This window comes from Somniosus microcephalus, chromosome 9, assembly GCF_052327205.1.
Source record: "Somniosus microcephalus isolate GS21.2 chromosome 9, FLI_Smic_1.0, whole genome shotgun sequence".
Taxonomy (NCBI): domain Eukaryota; kingdom Metazoa; phylum Chordata; class Chondrichthyes; order Squaliformes; family Somniosidae; genus Somniosus; species Somniosus microcephalus.
Window position 1 is genome coordinate 18,053,545 of NC_140995.1, and position 15,124 is coordinate 18,068,668.

At 43.8% G+C, this 15,124-nt stretch overlaps 1 protein-coding gene across 1 annotated transcript in view; it reads right to left on the reverse strand.

Annotated features, from left to right (window-relative positions):
* The window catches only part of tpo (thyroid peroxidase), a 180,453-nt gene extending 165,541 nt beyond the window's left edge, over window positions 1-14,912 (reverse strand). The window contains exons 1-2 of the mRNA XM_085996420.1: window positions 13,499-14,912; window positions 9,211-9,325 (exon numbers count right to left, since the gene is read on the reverse strand). Coding sequence (XP_085852546.1) covers window positions 9,211-9,304 — 94 coding nt within the window. The 5' untranslated portion in view covers window positions 9,305-9,325; window positions 13,499-14,912. The remainder of the gene's footprint in view (window positions 1-9,210; window positions 9,326-13,498) is intronic.
* Window positions 14,913-15,124: the final 212 nt, after the last annotated feature.

The window sequence follows — 15,124 nt, forward strand, 5'->3', positions numbered from 1 at the left end:
CAGGTTGAGGGGAGCATTTTTCAGTCAGAAAGGGACTGGGGGAGCGCTGTTTAAAGGTGACCGCTTCCTGCCTTTTTTTGTTGATGACATTTTTGCACCACACATTCTGAGAGTGAGAGAGAGACTTCTGGAGAGATTCAATGCTGTGTGAAGGGGTTTTGGGTGCTGACCAGTATTTTGCAGGTTCATTTTGATTTGCCCTTCCTTGCTTCGCCAGTGCTCTGAGGTAGTGCCTCGCTGCTCGGCCTTTGCGCCTTAAGACAGGTGTAAAGCGCCTGATTTAGCGCTCCAATCACCTCCAGGGGTGATCAAAGCCAAGTTTGCTGTTGGAGGTGATAATTAGCGCCAGGCGCTAAACTTTGTGCACGGCCGGTAATGGCGCCCCAAATGGGACGATGCTGAATTTTTCCCCCATAGAATAATAATCATGGGGAATTGTAACTGCCAGAAATAAACTGGCAAGTCGAGGCATCAAAAGGGGTTCAGAGAATAGAATTTTTACAAAGTCCAACAAGAAAGGGAGGATTTAATAATGGGAAATGAACCAGAATAGATAAGAGAAGTAAGTGTAAGAGAATATCTAGGCAATAGCGAGCACAACATAATAGGTTTAAGATAAAGATTGAGAAGGACATAATTAAGACAATGCTAAATTGAAAGAAAAGTTGATTTTAAGGGGGTGAGAATGGATCTAGCAAAAAAAAACTGGAATAATTTACAGACAAACAAAAAAATAGAACAGTAGTGAGAAACATTTAAAATGGTGATCAACAGAGTCCAACTAGAATGATAAGTATATCCTACTAAAAAAACAAGAACAAACTAGCCAGTTAGTGGCACACCATGGAAGAATAAAGAAATTAAGGCAAAATTGAAACTAAAGAAAAAGGCTTTCACTAAATACATAGACAGCAAAGGAGAGGATGACAAAAGGGAATACGAAAAGATTAGGAAAGAAGTAAAAAAAACAATTAGGAAGGCAAAGAGAAACTACAAAATTAAATTATCAAGGAATATAAAAAGAAATAGTAAAGTATTCTACAGACACATAAATAACAAAAGAAAATTCAGGATAGGGATAGGGCCACTAAGGGATACACACAGTAAACTCATAGGTAATGACAGTGAAATGGTAGAAATATTAAATAATTACTTTGCCTCAGTATTTACTAGGGAGACTAACATGGTGGGCATGACATTAGAAGAAGAGACCAGAAAGGATATAAAGACATTTAAGATAGAAAGGAGGGAGATAATTGATGAACTAATCAAACTTAGAGAGGATAAAAGCCTTGGTCCCAATGGATTGCATCCGCGCATATTAAAATAAGTTAGGGAAGAGGTAGCAGAGGCACTATTACATATATATAAAAATTCATTAGAAAAGGGAATAGTGCCAGAAGACTGGCAGACAGCTAATGTGAATGCTATATATAAAAATGGAGATTGAACAAGCCCAGGGAACTATAGACCAATTAGCTTAACATCGGTGATAAAAAAGATAATGGAACCTTTAATCAAAGATGTAATAGAAAATATCTAGAAACTGAAAAAATAATAAAGAGTAGTCAGCACGGATTCCAAAAGGGAAGGTCATGCTTGAACAACCTTACTGAATTCTTTTGAAGAAGTAACAGAAAGGGTAGATAAGGGTAGTTAAGTAGACATAATATATTTGGATTTCTAAAAAGCCTTTAATAAGGTACTGCATATAAGACGTGATTAAGGTCAGAACATGTGGAGTCAGAGGGCAAGTAGGAGAATGGCTAGCAAGCTGGCTACAAAACAGAAAACTGAAAGTAGGGGTTAAAGGTAGTTACTCAGATTGGCAAATGGTGGGAAGTACAGGGATCAGTGCTGGGACCACTGTTCTTCACCATATACATAAACCATTTGAACTCATGAATCAGAAGCTGAATTTCAAAATTTGCGGCTGACACTAAATTGGCAGGTATAGTTAATACAGGGGAGGACTGCAACAAAATACAGGAAGACATTAATTAACCTGCAGAATGGGCATGTAATTGGCAAATGAACTTCAATCTGAGGTGGTACATTTTGGTAGGAAGAATAAGGAGGCTGCATACTCCTTGGAAAATAAGTGTCTAAATGGGGTAGAGGAACAGAGGGATTGGGGGTACAGATACACAAATCACTAAAAGTAGCATCACAGGTTAATAAGGCCATAAAAGAAGCAAACAAAGCACTGGGGTTAATTTCTAAAGGGATAGAATTGAAAAGCAGAGAAGTAATGTTAAACATCTCTGGGGATAGGTTATTGACCAACATTCGCTACAAGCCCACTGGTTCCCACAGCTACCTGGACTACACTCCCTCCCACCCCGCCTCCTGTAAGGGCTCTATTCCATTCTCCCAGTTTCTCCGTCTCCGCCACATCTGCTCCGACGATGCCACCTTCCACACCAATCTTCCGACATGTCTTCCTTTTTCCTCAACCGAGGATTCCCCTCTACCGTGTCCGTTCTATCTCCCGCACTTCTGCCCTCACCCCTGCCCCTCCCTCCCGGAACCACGATAGGGTTCCCCTTGTCTTCACCTTTCACCCCACCAGCCTCCACATTCAACGGATCATCCTCCGCTATTTCTGCCACCTCCAACGTGATCCCACCACCAAATGCATCTTCCCCTCACCTCCCCTTTCAGCATTCCAAAGGGACCACTCCCTCCGAGACACCCTAGTCCACTCCTCTATCACCCCCAGCATCCCTTCCCCCGGCACCTTCCCGTGCAAGCGCAGCAGATGCAACACCTGCCCTTATTCCTCCCCACTTCCCACTGTCCAGGGCCCCAAACACCCCTTCCAGGTGAAACAGCGATTTACTTGTACTTCTTGCAATCTAGTATACTGTATTCGCTGCTCACGATGCGGTCTCCTCTACATTGGGGAGACCAAATGCAGATTGGGTGACCGCTTTGCGGAACACCTCCGTTCAGTCCGTAAGGGGGACACCGAGCTTCCGGTCGCCTGTCATTTTAATTCACCGCCCCATTCCCACTCAGACTTCACCGTACTCGGGCTCTTGCATTGTTCCACGGAAACCCAGCGTAAGCTCGAGGAACAGCGCCTCATCTTCCGATTAGGCACTTTACAGCCTTCTGGACTCAATATCGAGTTCAACAATTTCAGATCATAACCTCGGCCCCATTATATTTTTATATATATTTTTTATCCACACCTTTGTTTTATGCCCTTTCCCCCTTTTTCTCTCTCCCACATGGCAGCTGCCTCTCATTCTGCCAGTACATTTCACACCTAATCTAGAGCCGTCTTTTGTCTCTCCACTAGTCCTATCACCATCTCGTCTGGTTTTGAATACCTCTTAATGTCTCTTCACTTCTCTTTTGTTCTCTCATCCCCATTTCCCAGCCCCCAAACTGGCCTTTTAATCTGTTTCATTTCCTGTGTTTTTTCAGTCCTGACGAAGGGTTTTGACCTGAAACGTTGACTCTAATTTCTCTCCACGGATGTTGCCTGGCCTGCTGAGTTTTTCCAGCATTTTCTGGTGTTATTTTAAACATATAGAACCCTGGTTAGACCTCCCTTGGAGTATTGTGAACAGATCTGGACTCCATATTATAAAAAGGATATAGATGCACTGGAGAGGGTGCAAAAAAATTTACTAGAATGATATCAGAAATGCGAGGTTATACCTATCAGGAAAGATTGAACAGGCTGGGGCTCTTTTCTCTAGAAAAGGGAAGACTGAGGGTGACTTGATAGAGGTCTTTGAGGTTATGAAAAGGTTTGACAGGGTAGACATAGAGAAGATGTTTTCCCTTGTGGGGGAGACCAGAACTAGGGGCCATAAATATAAGATAGTTGCTAATAAATCCAATAGGGAATTCAGGAGAAATTCTTTACCCAGTGATTGGTTAGAATGTGGAACTCGCTACCACAGGGAGTAGTTGAAGCGAATAGTATAGATGCATTTAAGGGGAAGTTAGATAAGCACAGGAGGGAGAAAGGAATAGGATATGTTGATGGGCTTAGATGAAATGGGATGGGAGGAGGCTCGTGTGGAACATAAATACCAGCATGAACCCGTTGGCCCAAATGGTCTGTTTCTGTGCTATAAATACTTTGAAATACTTTGTAATGACCGATAACCTTAATTACATGTAATTCTCATATTGTCCAGCAGTGTCAGGGAAAAAACAAGACACCTTCTGACAATATGAGCTTACCAAAACCACAAACAAAGGGTTGGATTTTGTCAATGGAGACGTGCTGGAGGTGGGACTTCTGGTTTCCAGGTTCCAGTCCCGCCCCTAGCAATGTCTGACCAACCCACGCTACTTTCCCTTGATTGGCCTTGTTAACCCCGCCCTTACCGGCCAATTAAGGGAAAGCCGACGACAGATGACGTCAGCGTATGACGCTTCATCTGTCGAAAAATTTTTGACAGATGAATTGTCAGCGTTTAACAGCTTTGAGAAGCTGTCAAACACTGACAATCTCTGTTCTAAGGTGAGCCTTTGCACAGAGGCTCACCAAGGCCTCTCTCCTCAGCAGAAAGCAGATGGCTGCAGCATCTGAGAATGCAGCCGTCATTCTGTCATCTCTGCCGTTGAGATGAGGCACCTCCGGATCCTCAATGGTTGAAGCCTGCAGAAAGAAGCAAAGGTAAGGAAACTTTTTCCAACACTTTACACTCACCTCTCATACTTACCTGTCCACACTTGCACCCATCACTCACCTCTACAGCTGACATTTTGACCCCTCTCACCCCCGCAGACCCACTGCTCGCCTTGCTGACCCTGGCGAGGTTCGCAGTCATCGGGAAGCCCGCAATTGCCGGCGTAAAATGGGGAAAAGCCTCAAAACTGCAGTTAATTGGCTCTAATCCCTTTCCCGCCTCGAGGAGATGGGTCCCTGCGTGACTCGGGGGCCCGCCTCGCAGGAAGATGGCACGGAGGCAGGTTGGGAGCGGGGTCAGTACCCGCTCCTAGTTTCTGCCATTTTCCCAGCAGTCCCGCCTCCACACCCGCCTCCCCAGTGCTGGTAAAAAAATAATTGTGTTCAGGATCACTGCTCAGAGCATTATAGTAAAGATAGTAAACTGCTAATAGTAGCTTCTTTTCCTCACGTGTTACTGGCAGAGCTGAGAATGTGAAAGGGATTTATGAAATTAACAACATGGGTGTAGAATGTGCAGTGGGTTCCTATTTAACATTAACATGTATTTCTGGTTCCTGGATATCTATTCTCAATCATATTAGAAATACTAGTCTCGCTCATTCCACTGGTTGGACATGTCAACGATGAGGAATCTAACTTGGTTCATTATGCATTTATTCATATAATGTTGCTTCATTAGCGATAAATGAGTGAGTGATTGAGATTCTTAGCAAAGGGCGTGATCACGAGTGCATTTTGACCCAGTTCTTACTTTGCCCTGTCGACAAGTACACCAATTAAAATTCAACAGCTGAAAAAGAAGCTTCAACATTAATGAGCTGAAAAAAAATCAATATGATACAATATTTAAATACCCCATGGCTAACAAATGAGAGGATATTTATATAACTCGTGGGCCTAACCAAATATAACAACCTTTTATTTTATATCAAGTAAATAATGGAAAACCAAATGTTATTCCATCTAGATAGATACCAGTGCAAAAAGAAAATCAACATACAAAGAGACACTATTAAGTGATTTCAGCTAATTGTCCTGGCATTAAACATCAGACAAAAGTAAATTGTTTCTGACGTAATAAAACTCACTACGCACTTGGTTCGAGTATAAAGCAAGGCTTTAATCAACTTGTTTCAAAACATGGAGGTCTAGTTATCTTTCACTAGTTCCTGTTTACACAATGTCCTGGGCAAGCTGGGCCCACGCCCGAGTATTTATACTCCTTGGACGGCGCCACTCGCTGGCCGTCCAGTGTTATTTCATGGGTCTTTCTTCATGGATCATAAGATTCATAACAGTTACATTCATGTTTTGTTTTAGCTTTTCTTGCCAAATTTTCCTTCCTTTCCCTTCTCTCCTGAAGGCACTGGGAGGCATTGGTCCTCGGATGATTTTTAAGCGTCCCGAGTGGCTTCTTCAAACAGGCATTTGGCCCCTTGCCTATGCTACTGAGGAGACTAACACCTGTTTAAACACCCTTCCAGCACAATGTGTCAGTGCTGAGTGAAGCAGGCTGTTCCACTCAGGTTTTAGTGGAGTTGCTGCAAATGACCAAGCGTTTTTTATCCTGACCTTCCTGTGCGGATCGGGAGGAGCAGAAATGCTGCTCCTGGCTCCACAGCACTCCTGAGGGTCACTGCTGGCTCGTGATTGCCCTTCTCCCATTCTTCTTAACCCCCCGACCTCTGCTCCCACTTCCCCAGGACTAATACACAAACTAGGGTTGTATTCCCAGGAATTTAGATGGTTAAGGGGTGATCTGATCGAAGTTTTCAAGATATTAAGGGGAACTGATAGGGTAGAGAGAGAGAAACTATTTCCGCTGGTTGGGGAGTCTGGAACTAGGGGATATAGCCTAAAAATTAGAGCCAGATCTTTCAGGAGCGAAGTTAGGAAACACGTAAAGGGTGGCAGATATTTGGAATGCTCTTCCGCAAATGGCAGTTGATGCTAGGTCAATTGTTAATTTAAATCTGAGATTGATAGATTTTTGTTAACCAAAGGATATGGGCCAAAGTTAGGTCACAGATCAGCCGTGATCTCATTGAATAGTGGAGCAGGCTCGAGAGGTTAAGTGGCCTCCTCCTGTTCCCATGTTCCTCTGATTTACCCGAGAGCTGCTGCCGGTGAGGCAGGCGACCCCCAATTGGATGCTGCAATCAGAGGGGCTGCCTCTGAAGGTGCAACAGGCACGGGCATCTCACCTTTATTATTAAAATAATGCCCGAGGCTCAATTTCCGGTGAGCATCGATCCTTCTGCTTCTGGCACGCGCTTGCAGCACGTTGCCTGTTTTGGGCCCGAAAATGGACCCATTTCAATTCCTACCCCCACTGACTCACGCTGAAGTACAGTTTTCATGGCCAGTCGCCCTCCAGCACTTTGCCTAAAGGCCCATTACTCATGCATTAACCTTTACAGTGAATGTTGATCATCCATTTTACCATGGGGGCATCACAATCTTCTCCTTATCTGTGATGCCCGTGCACGTGCACATCCAGCAGGGGTCATTGTATTGTCCAGGAGCAGGAGGCGTGATTGACATTCCCCTTCCTAACCCAGAGGTGCAGAGGCCTCTTAGAAACATAGAAGATAGGAGCTGGAGTAGGCCATTCGGCCCCTCGAACCTGCTCCGCCATTCAATGAGACAATGGCTGATCATCCAAACTCAGTAGCCTGTCTCTGCTTTCTCCCCATATCCCTTTAGCCTTAAGAAATATATCTAACTCCTTCTTGAATATATTTAATGAATTGGCCTCTACTGCCTTCTGTGTTAGAGAATTCCACAGGTTCACCACTCTCTGGGTGAAGAAATTCCTCCTCATCTCTGTCCTAAATGGCTTACCACTTATCCTTAGACTGTGACCCCTGGTTCTGGACTCCCCGGCCATCGGGAACATCCTTCCTGCATCTAGTCTGTCTAGTCCTGTTAGAATTTTATAAGTTTCAATGAGATCCCCTCTCATTCTTCTAAACTCCAGCGAGTATAAGCCCAATCGACCCAATCTCTCCTCATATATCATTCCTGCCATCCCAGGTATCAGTCTGGTGAATCTTCGCTGCACTCCCTCCATGGCAAGAACCTCCTTCCTCAGATAAGGCGAACAAAACTGCACACAATACTCAAGATGTGGTCTCACCAAGGCCCTGTACAACTGCAGCAAGACACCCTTGTTTCTGTACTCGAACCCTCTCACTACGAAGGCCAACATACCATTTGCCTTCTTAACCGCCTGCTGCACCTGCATGCTTACCTTCAGCGACTGGTGCACAAGGACACCCAGGTCTTGTTGCACTTCCCCTTCTCCCAATCTATTGCCATTCAGATATTAATCTGCCTTCCTGTTGTTGATACCAAAGTGGATAACCTTGCATTTATCCACATTATATTGCATCTGCCATGCTTCTGCCCAATCACCCAACCTGTCCAAATCATACTGGAGTTTCTCGGCATCCTCCTCACAGCACACATGCCCACCCAGCTTTGTGTTGTCTGCAAACTTGGAGATATTACATCTAGTTCCCTCGTCTATATCATTAATATATATTGTGAATAGCTGGGGTCCTAGGACCGATCCCTGCGGTACCCCACTAGTCACTGCCTGCCACTCGGAAAAAGAGCCGTTTATTCCAACTCTTTGCTTTCTGTCTGCCAACCAGTTCTCTATCCAAGTTAATACCTTGCCCCCAATCCCATGTGCCTTAACTTTACACACTAATCTCTTATGCGGTACCTTATCGATAGCCTTCTGAAAGTCCAAATACACCACATCCCCTGGTTCTCCCTTATCTATTTTACCAGTTACATCCTCAAAAAATTCCAGTAGATTAGTCAAGCATGATTTACCTTTTGTAAATCCATGTTGACTTTGTCCGATCCTGTCACTGTTTTCCAAGTGCTCTGCTATTACATCTTTTATAATGGACTCTAGCATTTTCCCCACTAGCGATGTCAGTCTGTAATTCCCCGTTTTCTCTCTACCACCTTTTTTGAATAGTGGGGTAACATTAGCTACCCTCCAATCCATGGGTACTGTTCCAGAGTCTATCGAATTTTGGAAGATGACCAGCAATGCATCTACTATTTCTAGGGCCACTTCCTTAAGTACCCTGGGATGTAGATTATCAGGCCCTGGGGATTTATCGGCCTTCAATCCCGTCAATTTCCCTAACACCATTTCCCTCTTGTAGCACTCCTACTGCCCCCCCACAGCTGAGTTCAGTTAGCTCAGAAAAGAACTTGGGACCTTTCTGGTCTGTATGGCTCAGTCACTTGGCTGAACCAGCAGGAGAATTTACTCGCATTTATTAAAAAAAAACTTTAACTTGACCTTGGATCTTTCCAAATTATACAAACATTTATTTCTTTTACATCAGGTAAAAACATACTCTTCAAATCTCTGCTCCTAGAAACCCCAAAAGCATATAGTTAAAAATATTCTGTAAAAAAAAATTAACATTAGCCATAATTTTCAGTACGTGAATGGTCTCAGACTCTATCAAAGTTTTATTTGAAAGAAGTACAGTGAAGTAATAAACTTAAAATCTTACCTGTCATAATCATTTCACCTTCCTTATTAAAAGGGAGCAGTAATCCTACACAAAGGGCCATGACTACTATCCCCAGAATGGTCATTAATCTCATTTTTGAAGGATGAGGTCAAACCTAGTCGTGTGGAGAATAAACAAAGTAACACAACCTGCGAATATCTGAAATGAGTCATCTAATGAGATGGAAAAACTAATACAAAAAGAAAATACTGCAGATGCTGGAAATCTGAAATAAAAACAGAAAATACTGGAGATACTCAGCAGGTCAGGTCTGAGAAGAGAGAAACAGAGTTAAAGTTTCAGGTCGATGACCTTTCGTCAGAACTGGAAAAATACAGGACATGGAACCGATTTTTAAGCAAGGGTAGGGGTTGGGAAAGGGGGGAGAGGATGAAAGAACAAAAGGGAAGGTCTGTGATAGGATAGAAGGCAGGAGAGGTTAAGAGACATTAAGAGATATTCAAGGCGAGCGGAGATGGTAATGGGACAGGATAACAAATAAAGGATGGCTCTAGATGAAGTGTGAATTGCGCTGGCAGAGTGAAGGACAGCTGCCATGTGGGAGAGAAGAACAGAAGGCACAAACAAAAAGTGTGGATAAAAAATATATATATATATGATAGGGGCCGGGTTTTGATCTGAAATTGTTGAACTCTATGTTGAGTCCAGAAGGCTGTAAAGTGCCTAATTGAAAGATGAGGTGCTGTTCCTCGAGCTTACGCTGAGCTTCCGTGGAACAATGCAAGAGGCCGAGGACGGTGAGGTCTGAGTGGGAGTGGAGCGGTGAATTAAAGTGACAGGCGACCGGAAGCTTGGGGTCACCCTTACGGACTAAACAAAGGTGTTCCGCAAAGTGGTCACTGTATACTGTATTCGCTGTTCACGATGTGGTCTCCTCTACATTGGGGAGACCAAATGCAGATTGGGTGATTGCTTTGCGGAACACCTCCATTCAGTCTGTAAGGAGGACCCCAAGCTTCCGGTCGCCTGTCACTTTAATTCACCGCTCCATTCCCACTCAGACCTCACTGTCCTCGGCCTCTTGTATTGTTCCACGGAAGTTCAGCGTAAGCTCGAGGAACAGCGCCTCATCTTTTGATTAGGCACTTTACAGCCTTCTGGACTCAACATAGAGTTCAACAATTTCAGATCATAACCTTGGCCCCCATCACATATGTATTTTTTATCCACACCTTTTGTTTGTGTCTTTTCTTCTCTCCCACAGGGCAGCTGTCTTTCATTCTGCCAGCGCAATTTACACTTCATCTAGAGCCATCCTTTGTTTCTTAACCTGTCCCATTACCATCTCCTCTTGCCTTGAATATCTCCTAATGTCTCTTAACTTCTCCTGCCTTCTATCCTATCACAGACCCTCCCTTTTGTTCTTTCATCCCCTCCCCCATTTCCCAGCCCCTACCCTTGCTTAAAAATCTATTCCATTTCCTGCTTCTTTCCAGTTCTGACGAAGGGTCATCGACCTGAAACGTTAACTCTGTTTCTCTCTTCACAGATGCCGCCTGACCTGCTGAGTATCTCCTGCATTTTCTGTTTTTATATCTAATGAGGGAACAGATTAAGGGCAGCCCAATGACCTTTATTAACATGGTCACATTGACGCTGGAGGCAGGACGACGAATGTAGCTCTGATGATTTTCTTCTCTGCTGATCAATAAAGTCACTGACTTGTCATATTTGACAATAGAAAAGTGGCAAGCCTCAAGTGAGATTCCAGGTTAGAATTATTGCACCCACACAGGGTGGTAGATATGTTGAATGGACTCCCATCAAGTTTATTTAATCCTGAGTTGACTCATTTTTACATAATTAATTAAGGGGGGGGAGAGCACTCACATGCAATGGGCAGATTATCAGAACATTTTGGATGCACATTACTGCAATAGGATTTTAAGTATCCGTGGTCATGCCAATTTCTTCCATTTTTGCCTGTTAGTTCTGAAGTTAGGGCTAGTAGTTAGCAGCATAAGTACCTTTGTAAGGATGAGATTTATGTTCCTGCAATGTCACTCCACCTCTCCGGCCCAGAAAGGGAACAATTGAAACTATGGACTCTCATTCCTACAGGTAGTAAATTGTTGTTGGAGATTTTAAAAATTTAAAATTTAATTTTTTTTGTTACTTTTCCTTTCTGTCTCTTTTTTTTTCTCTCTCTCTCTTAATCCAATCTTTCTTTGCCTCTCTTTTTCATTTCTCTTTCTGTACCTGATTTGACACGAATTCACCCTCCTTCTCCGTCGTTCCTCTGTTTCTTTCTCAATTCTTAAACCTCAGTGGTTAGGGAGATAGACTGTTGGTCCCGGTGTCCATCAAGGTCCCCGTTGCCCCGTTGCCCTGTTATCAGCTCACACTTCCAGCAGCTTGTGGTGCAAATAATTGTTGAGCTGAAGGGTGAGGGGAAAGTCTAAATACAGGGCACATCGCAAGATGCCCCATTCCAGCAAATTGCAATTGCCAATGGTTTGTACAATAGTTTCATTCTGGGGCAACTGAAACCTATCGGGGAAATAGAGCACTACACTTAGAGCCATTGGGCTGGATTTTGTCAGCCCTGAGGAGGCGGGTATGGAGGCGGGACTGCCGGTAAAGTTGCAGAAAGTGGGGCGGCTGGCAAACCCGCCCCCATCCTGCCTGCGTGCCCTTTTGCCAGGGGGCGGGAAGCCCTCCTGCCCCGGGTCCCATCTCCTCGAGGCGGGAAAGGGATTAAATCCTTAACAGGCAGAACGAAGGATTAGTCCCATTTTACCTTTTCAAGTACAGGCTTCCCGACCTCGGAGAACCCCGCCGGGGTGGAGGAGATGTGAAGGAGGTCTGTTGGGGTCGGAGGGGTCTGAAAGTGAGATGTAGAGGTGAGTGATGGGTGCAAGTGTGGAGTGGTAAGTATGTAAGGTGAGTGCTAAGTGTTATAAAATGTTCACTTACCTTTGTTTCTGCCTACAGCCTTTAGCTGCAGTGGATCCGGAGTCCCGACATCTTCATTGTAGATTTCACAGACTGGCTGTTGGATCCACCGAACCAACAGCCAGGTGATTTCTGCAAAGTTGAAAGTTTTGATGAGTCCTAAACACAAGGACTCATCAAACTACACAGAATGTCAGTGTTTGACAGCTTCACAGAGCTGTCAAATGCTGACATTTCTTCTTTCAAGAAATCTTGACAGATGGCACATCCGACATTGATGTGCTCTGTAAGTGACTTCCCCTAATTGCCCTGCTGAGCCCGCTGGGCATGGAGGTGGGACATAGACCGAGCAGGTAGCAATCCCACCTCCATCACGTCTCCATTGAGAAAATCCAGCCCATGGAGTCATAACAGCACGGAAGGAGGCCATTCGGACCATTGAGTCCTTGCCGGCTCTCTGTAGAGCAATTCAGTCATTCCCATTCCCCCACTCTATCCCCGTAGCCTTGCAAGTTTATTTCCCTCAAGTGCCTATCCAGTCTCCCTTAGAAAACATTGAGTGTCTCTGCTTCCACCACTTCCGTCAGCAGCGAGTTCCAGTTCCTCACCACTCACTGCGTAATAAAGTTTCTCCTCACAATCCCCCTGTATCTCTTGCCCAAAACCTTAAATCTGTGTTCCCTAGTCCTTGTACCATCAACTAGTGGGAACAGCCTTGCCCCGTCTAGCCTATCCAAACCCGTCATAATCTTGTACACCTCTATCAAATCACCCCTCAACCTCCTTTGCTCTAATGAACTTACTGATGTCCATTCACTTTCACTTTTGTCTTCTCACTAATGGCAAAGAGCTTCAGAGTGGCTTTCCATGTCTAGAACTCCCGAGAGATCAATGATTCACATTCACAAAACAACAATGGGACAATGTAGCTGGAGCAGCATATTAGTGTACAGAGGACATGTTGACTGGCTTTTCTTTTCACCACATCAGTAGGTTGAAGAAATCAGTCGTCAAAAATAGATTTTTTACACTTAAAAGATTTTTTTAGCATTTTAAATTATATTGGCTGATTGCATCTTTAAAATTCTACCAGTTCCATTACAGTCTACACCTGATAATTCAAAGTCATTTGTTGCACTAAAAAAATTATAATATCCAATAACTTGAACTGATAAGTAGCAAAAGTAGGAATTTAGTATCAAAAAGGTTTAATTAACTATCAGATCATTTGAATTAAGCAACTTTTGAGTAAAATATTAAGCTTTCAATAACAAAATAAAGCATGTTATTTAACATTTTAAACAATAGAATCTATTAAAGACAAAACATAAACTTAGATCCCAAGCAGATTAATCACCAGAGTAACACTAACCAGGTTGCGTTTCAATGTTTCTCCTTTATGACTGATTTCTTTGGCGTTCACCGAAGCTGTGGCTCTCTCAACTTTAAGAGAGAGATTTTTTGATTTGTCCTTTCTTTCTTGCCTTTGAATGTCTTGACTCTTTAAACATCCTTCATGCTCTGTTAGCCGAGCTTTTCAGAAAGTATTGTCAGGGTGTCGTGAGTGCTCACACAGACCCATCAAACCAGAGTCGGAGTCAGACTCCGTGTTGTTATTGACGTCAAGAAAGAGCAGTGTAGTCAAAGTTACCAGCTTAAAAAATATAATAGTGTTCGAAAGGTTTTTTTGTACTTTGTAGCTGTGCATACATTTCTAACTTTTTTAATTGACCAATTCGAGTGGTTTGAGTAGAAGTCGTTTTTTTTTTATGGAGATGAGATTCTGTTTTAGTACTGAACCTGGTTCCATGTCGTTTGAGGATTGTGCTCCTGATTCACAAACCAATATCTTGACAAAGGGTTTCGACCTGAAACGTTGACTCTCTTTCTCTCTCCACAGAGGTTGCCTGGCCTGCTGAGTTTTTCCAGCATTTTCTGTTGTTATTTCGGATTTCCAGCATCCGCAGTATTTTGCTATCGATCATCTATAACCCAGGTCTGCCTCAAACACCCGGAAATATATCACCTCTCCATCTGTACAGACAAATCATTCTTCTCCAGGTCTTACTGGAGGCAATATTCCAAATTTCTCATCATCACTACATGCTTTCAACTTCGAGCTCTGGGTCTCCGTTTTTCCTTCAAGCTTCATTCCCTAATCCTTCCATTTTCACTTCCGATGCCAGTTTTGACGAAGAGTTTCTGGGTTTCATTGTATCCAAAATTGAAGCTATCGGCTCAGCTGTCTTTCATTATATGATAGATAGTTGTTGGACAAGCTTTTCTCAAATTGTAAATCAGTATCAGTGAAAGGCACAATGTACTTCAACATACAGCACATGAAGTGTTAATATCCCGAGCCACGTAAAGTGATGTTTTATTATATGTAATGAGCACTATAAAGAAAAGAAAGAAAGACTTGCATTTATATAATGCGTTTCATGATCTCAGGATGTCCCAAAGTGCTTTACAGCCAATTAATTATTTTTGAAGAGTAATCATTTTTGTAATGTAGGAAACGCGGCAGCCAATTTGCACACAGCAAGGTTCCACAAACAGTAAGGAGATAATGACCAGATAATCTGTTTTAGTGATGTTGGTTGAGGGATAAGTCTGGGCCAGGAGACCTGGGAGAACTCCCCTGTTCCTCTTCAAATAGTGTCACGGGATCTTCTACATGCACCTGAGAGGGCAGACGGGGCCTCGGTTTAACATCTCAGGGCTGAATTTTGCCGGCGCTCGGAGGGCGGGTTCGGAGGCGGGTCCACTGCCAAGATGGCAGTGATTGACAGTGGGGCGGAAGTCCGCTCCGAACCCACCTCCTTGTTAATTTCCCCAGTGCCGACTCTGCCTGCGGTTTGCAGACGCGGCACTAACGGTGGCATAGTGGTTAGCACTGTTGCCTCACAGCGCCAGGGACCCGGGTTCAAATCTGGCCTCGGGCGACTGTCTGTGTGGAGTTTGCACATTCTCCCTGTGTCTGCGTGGGTTTCCTCCG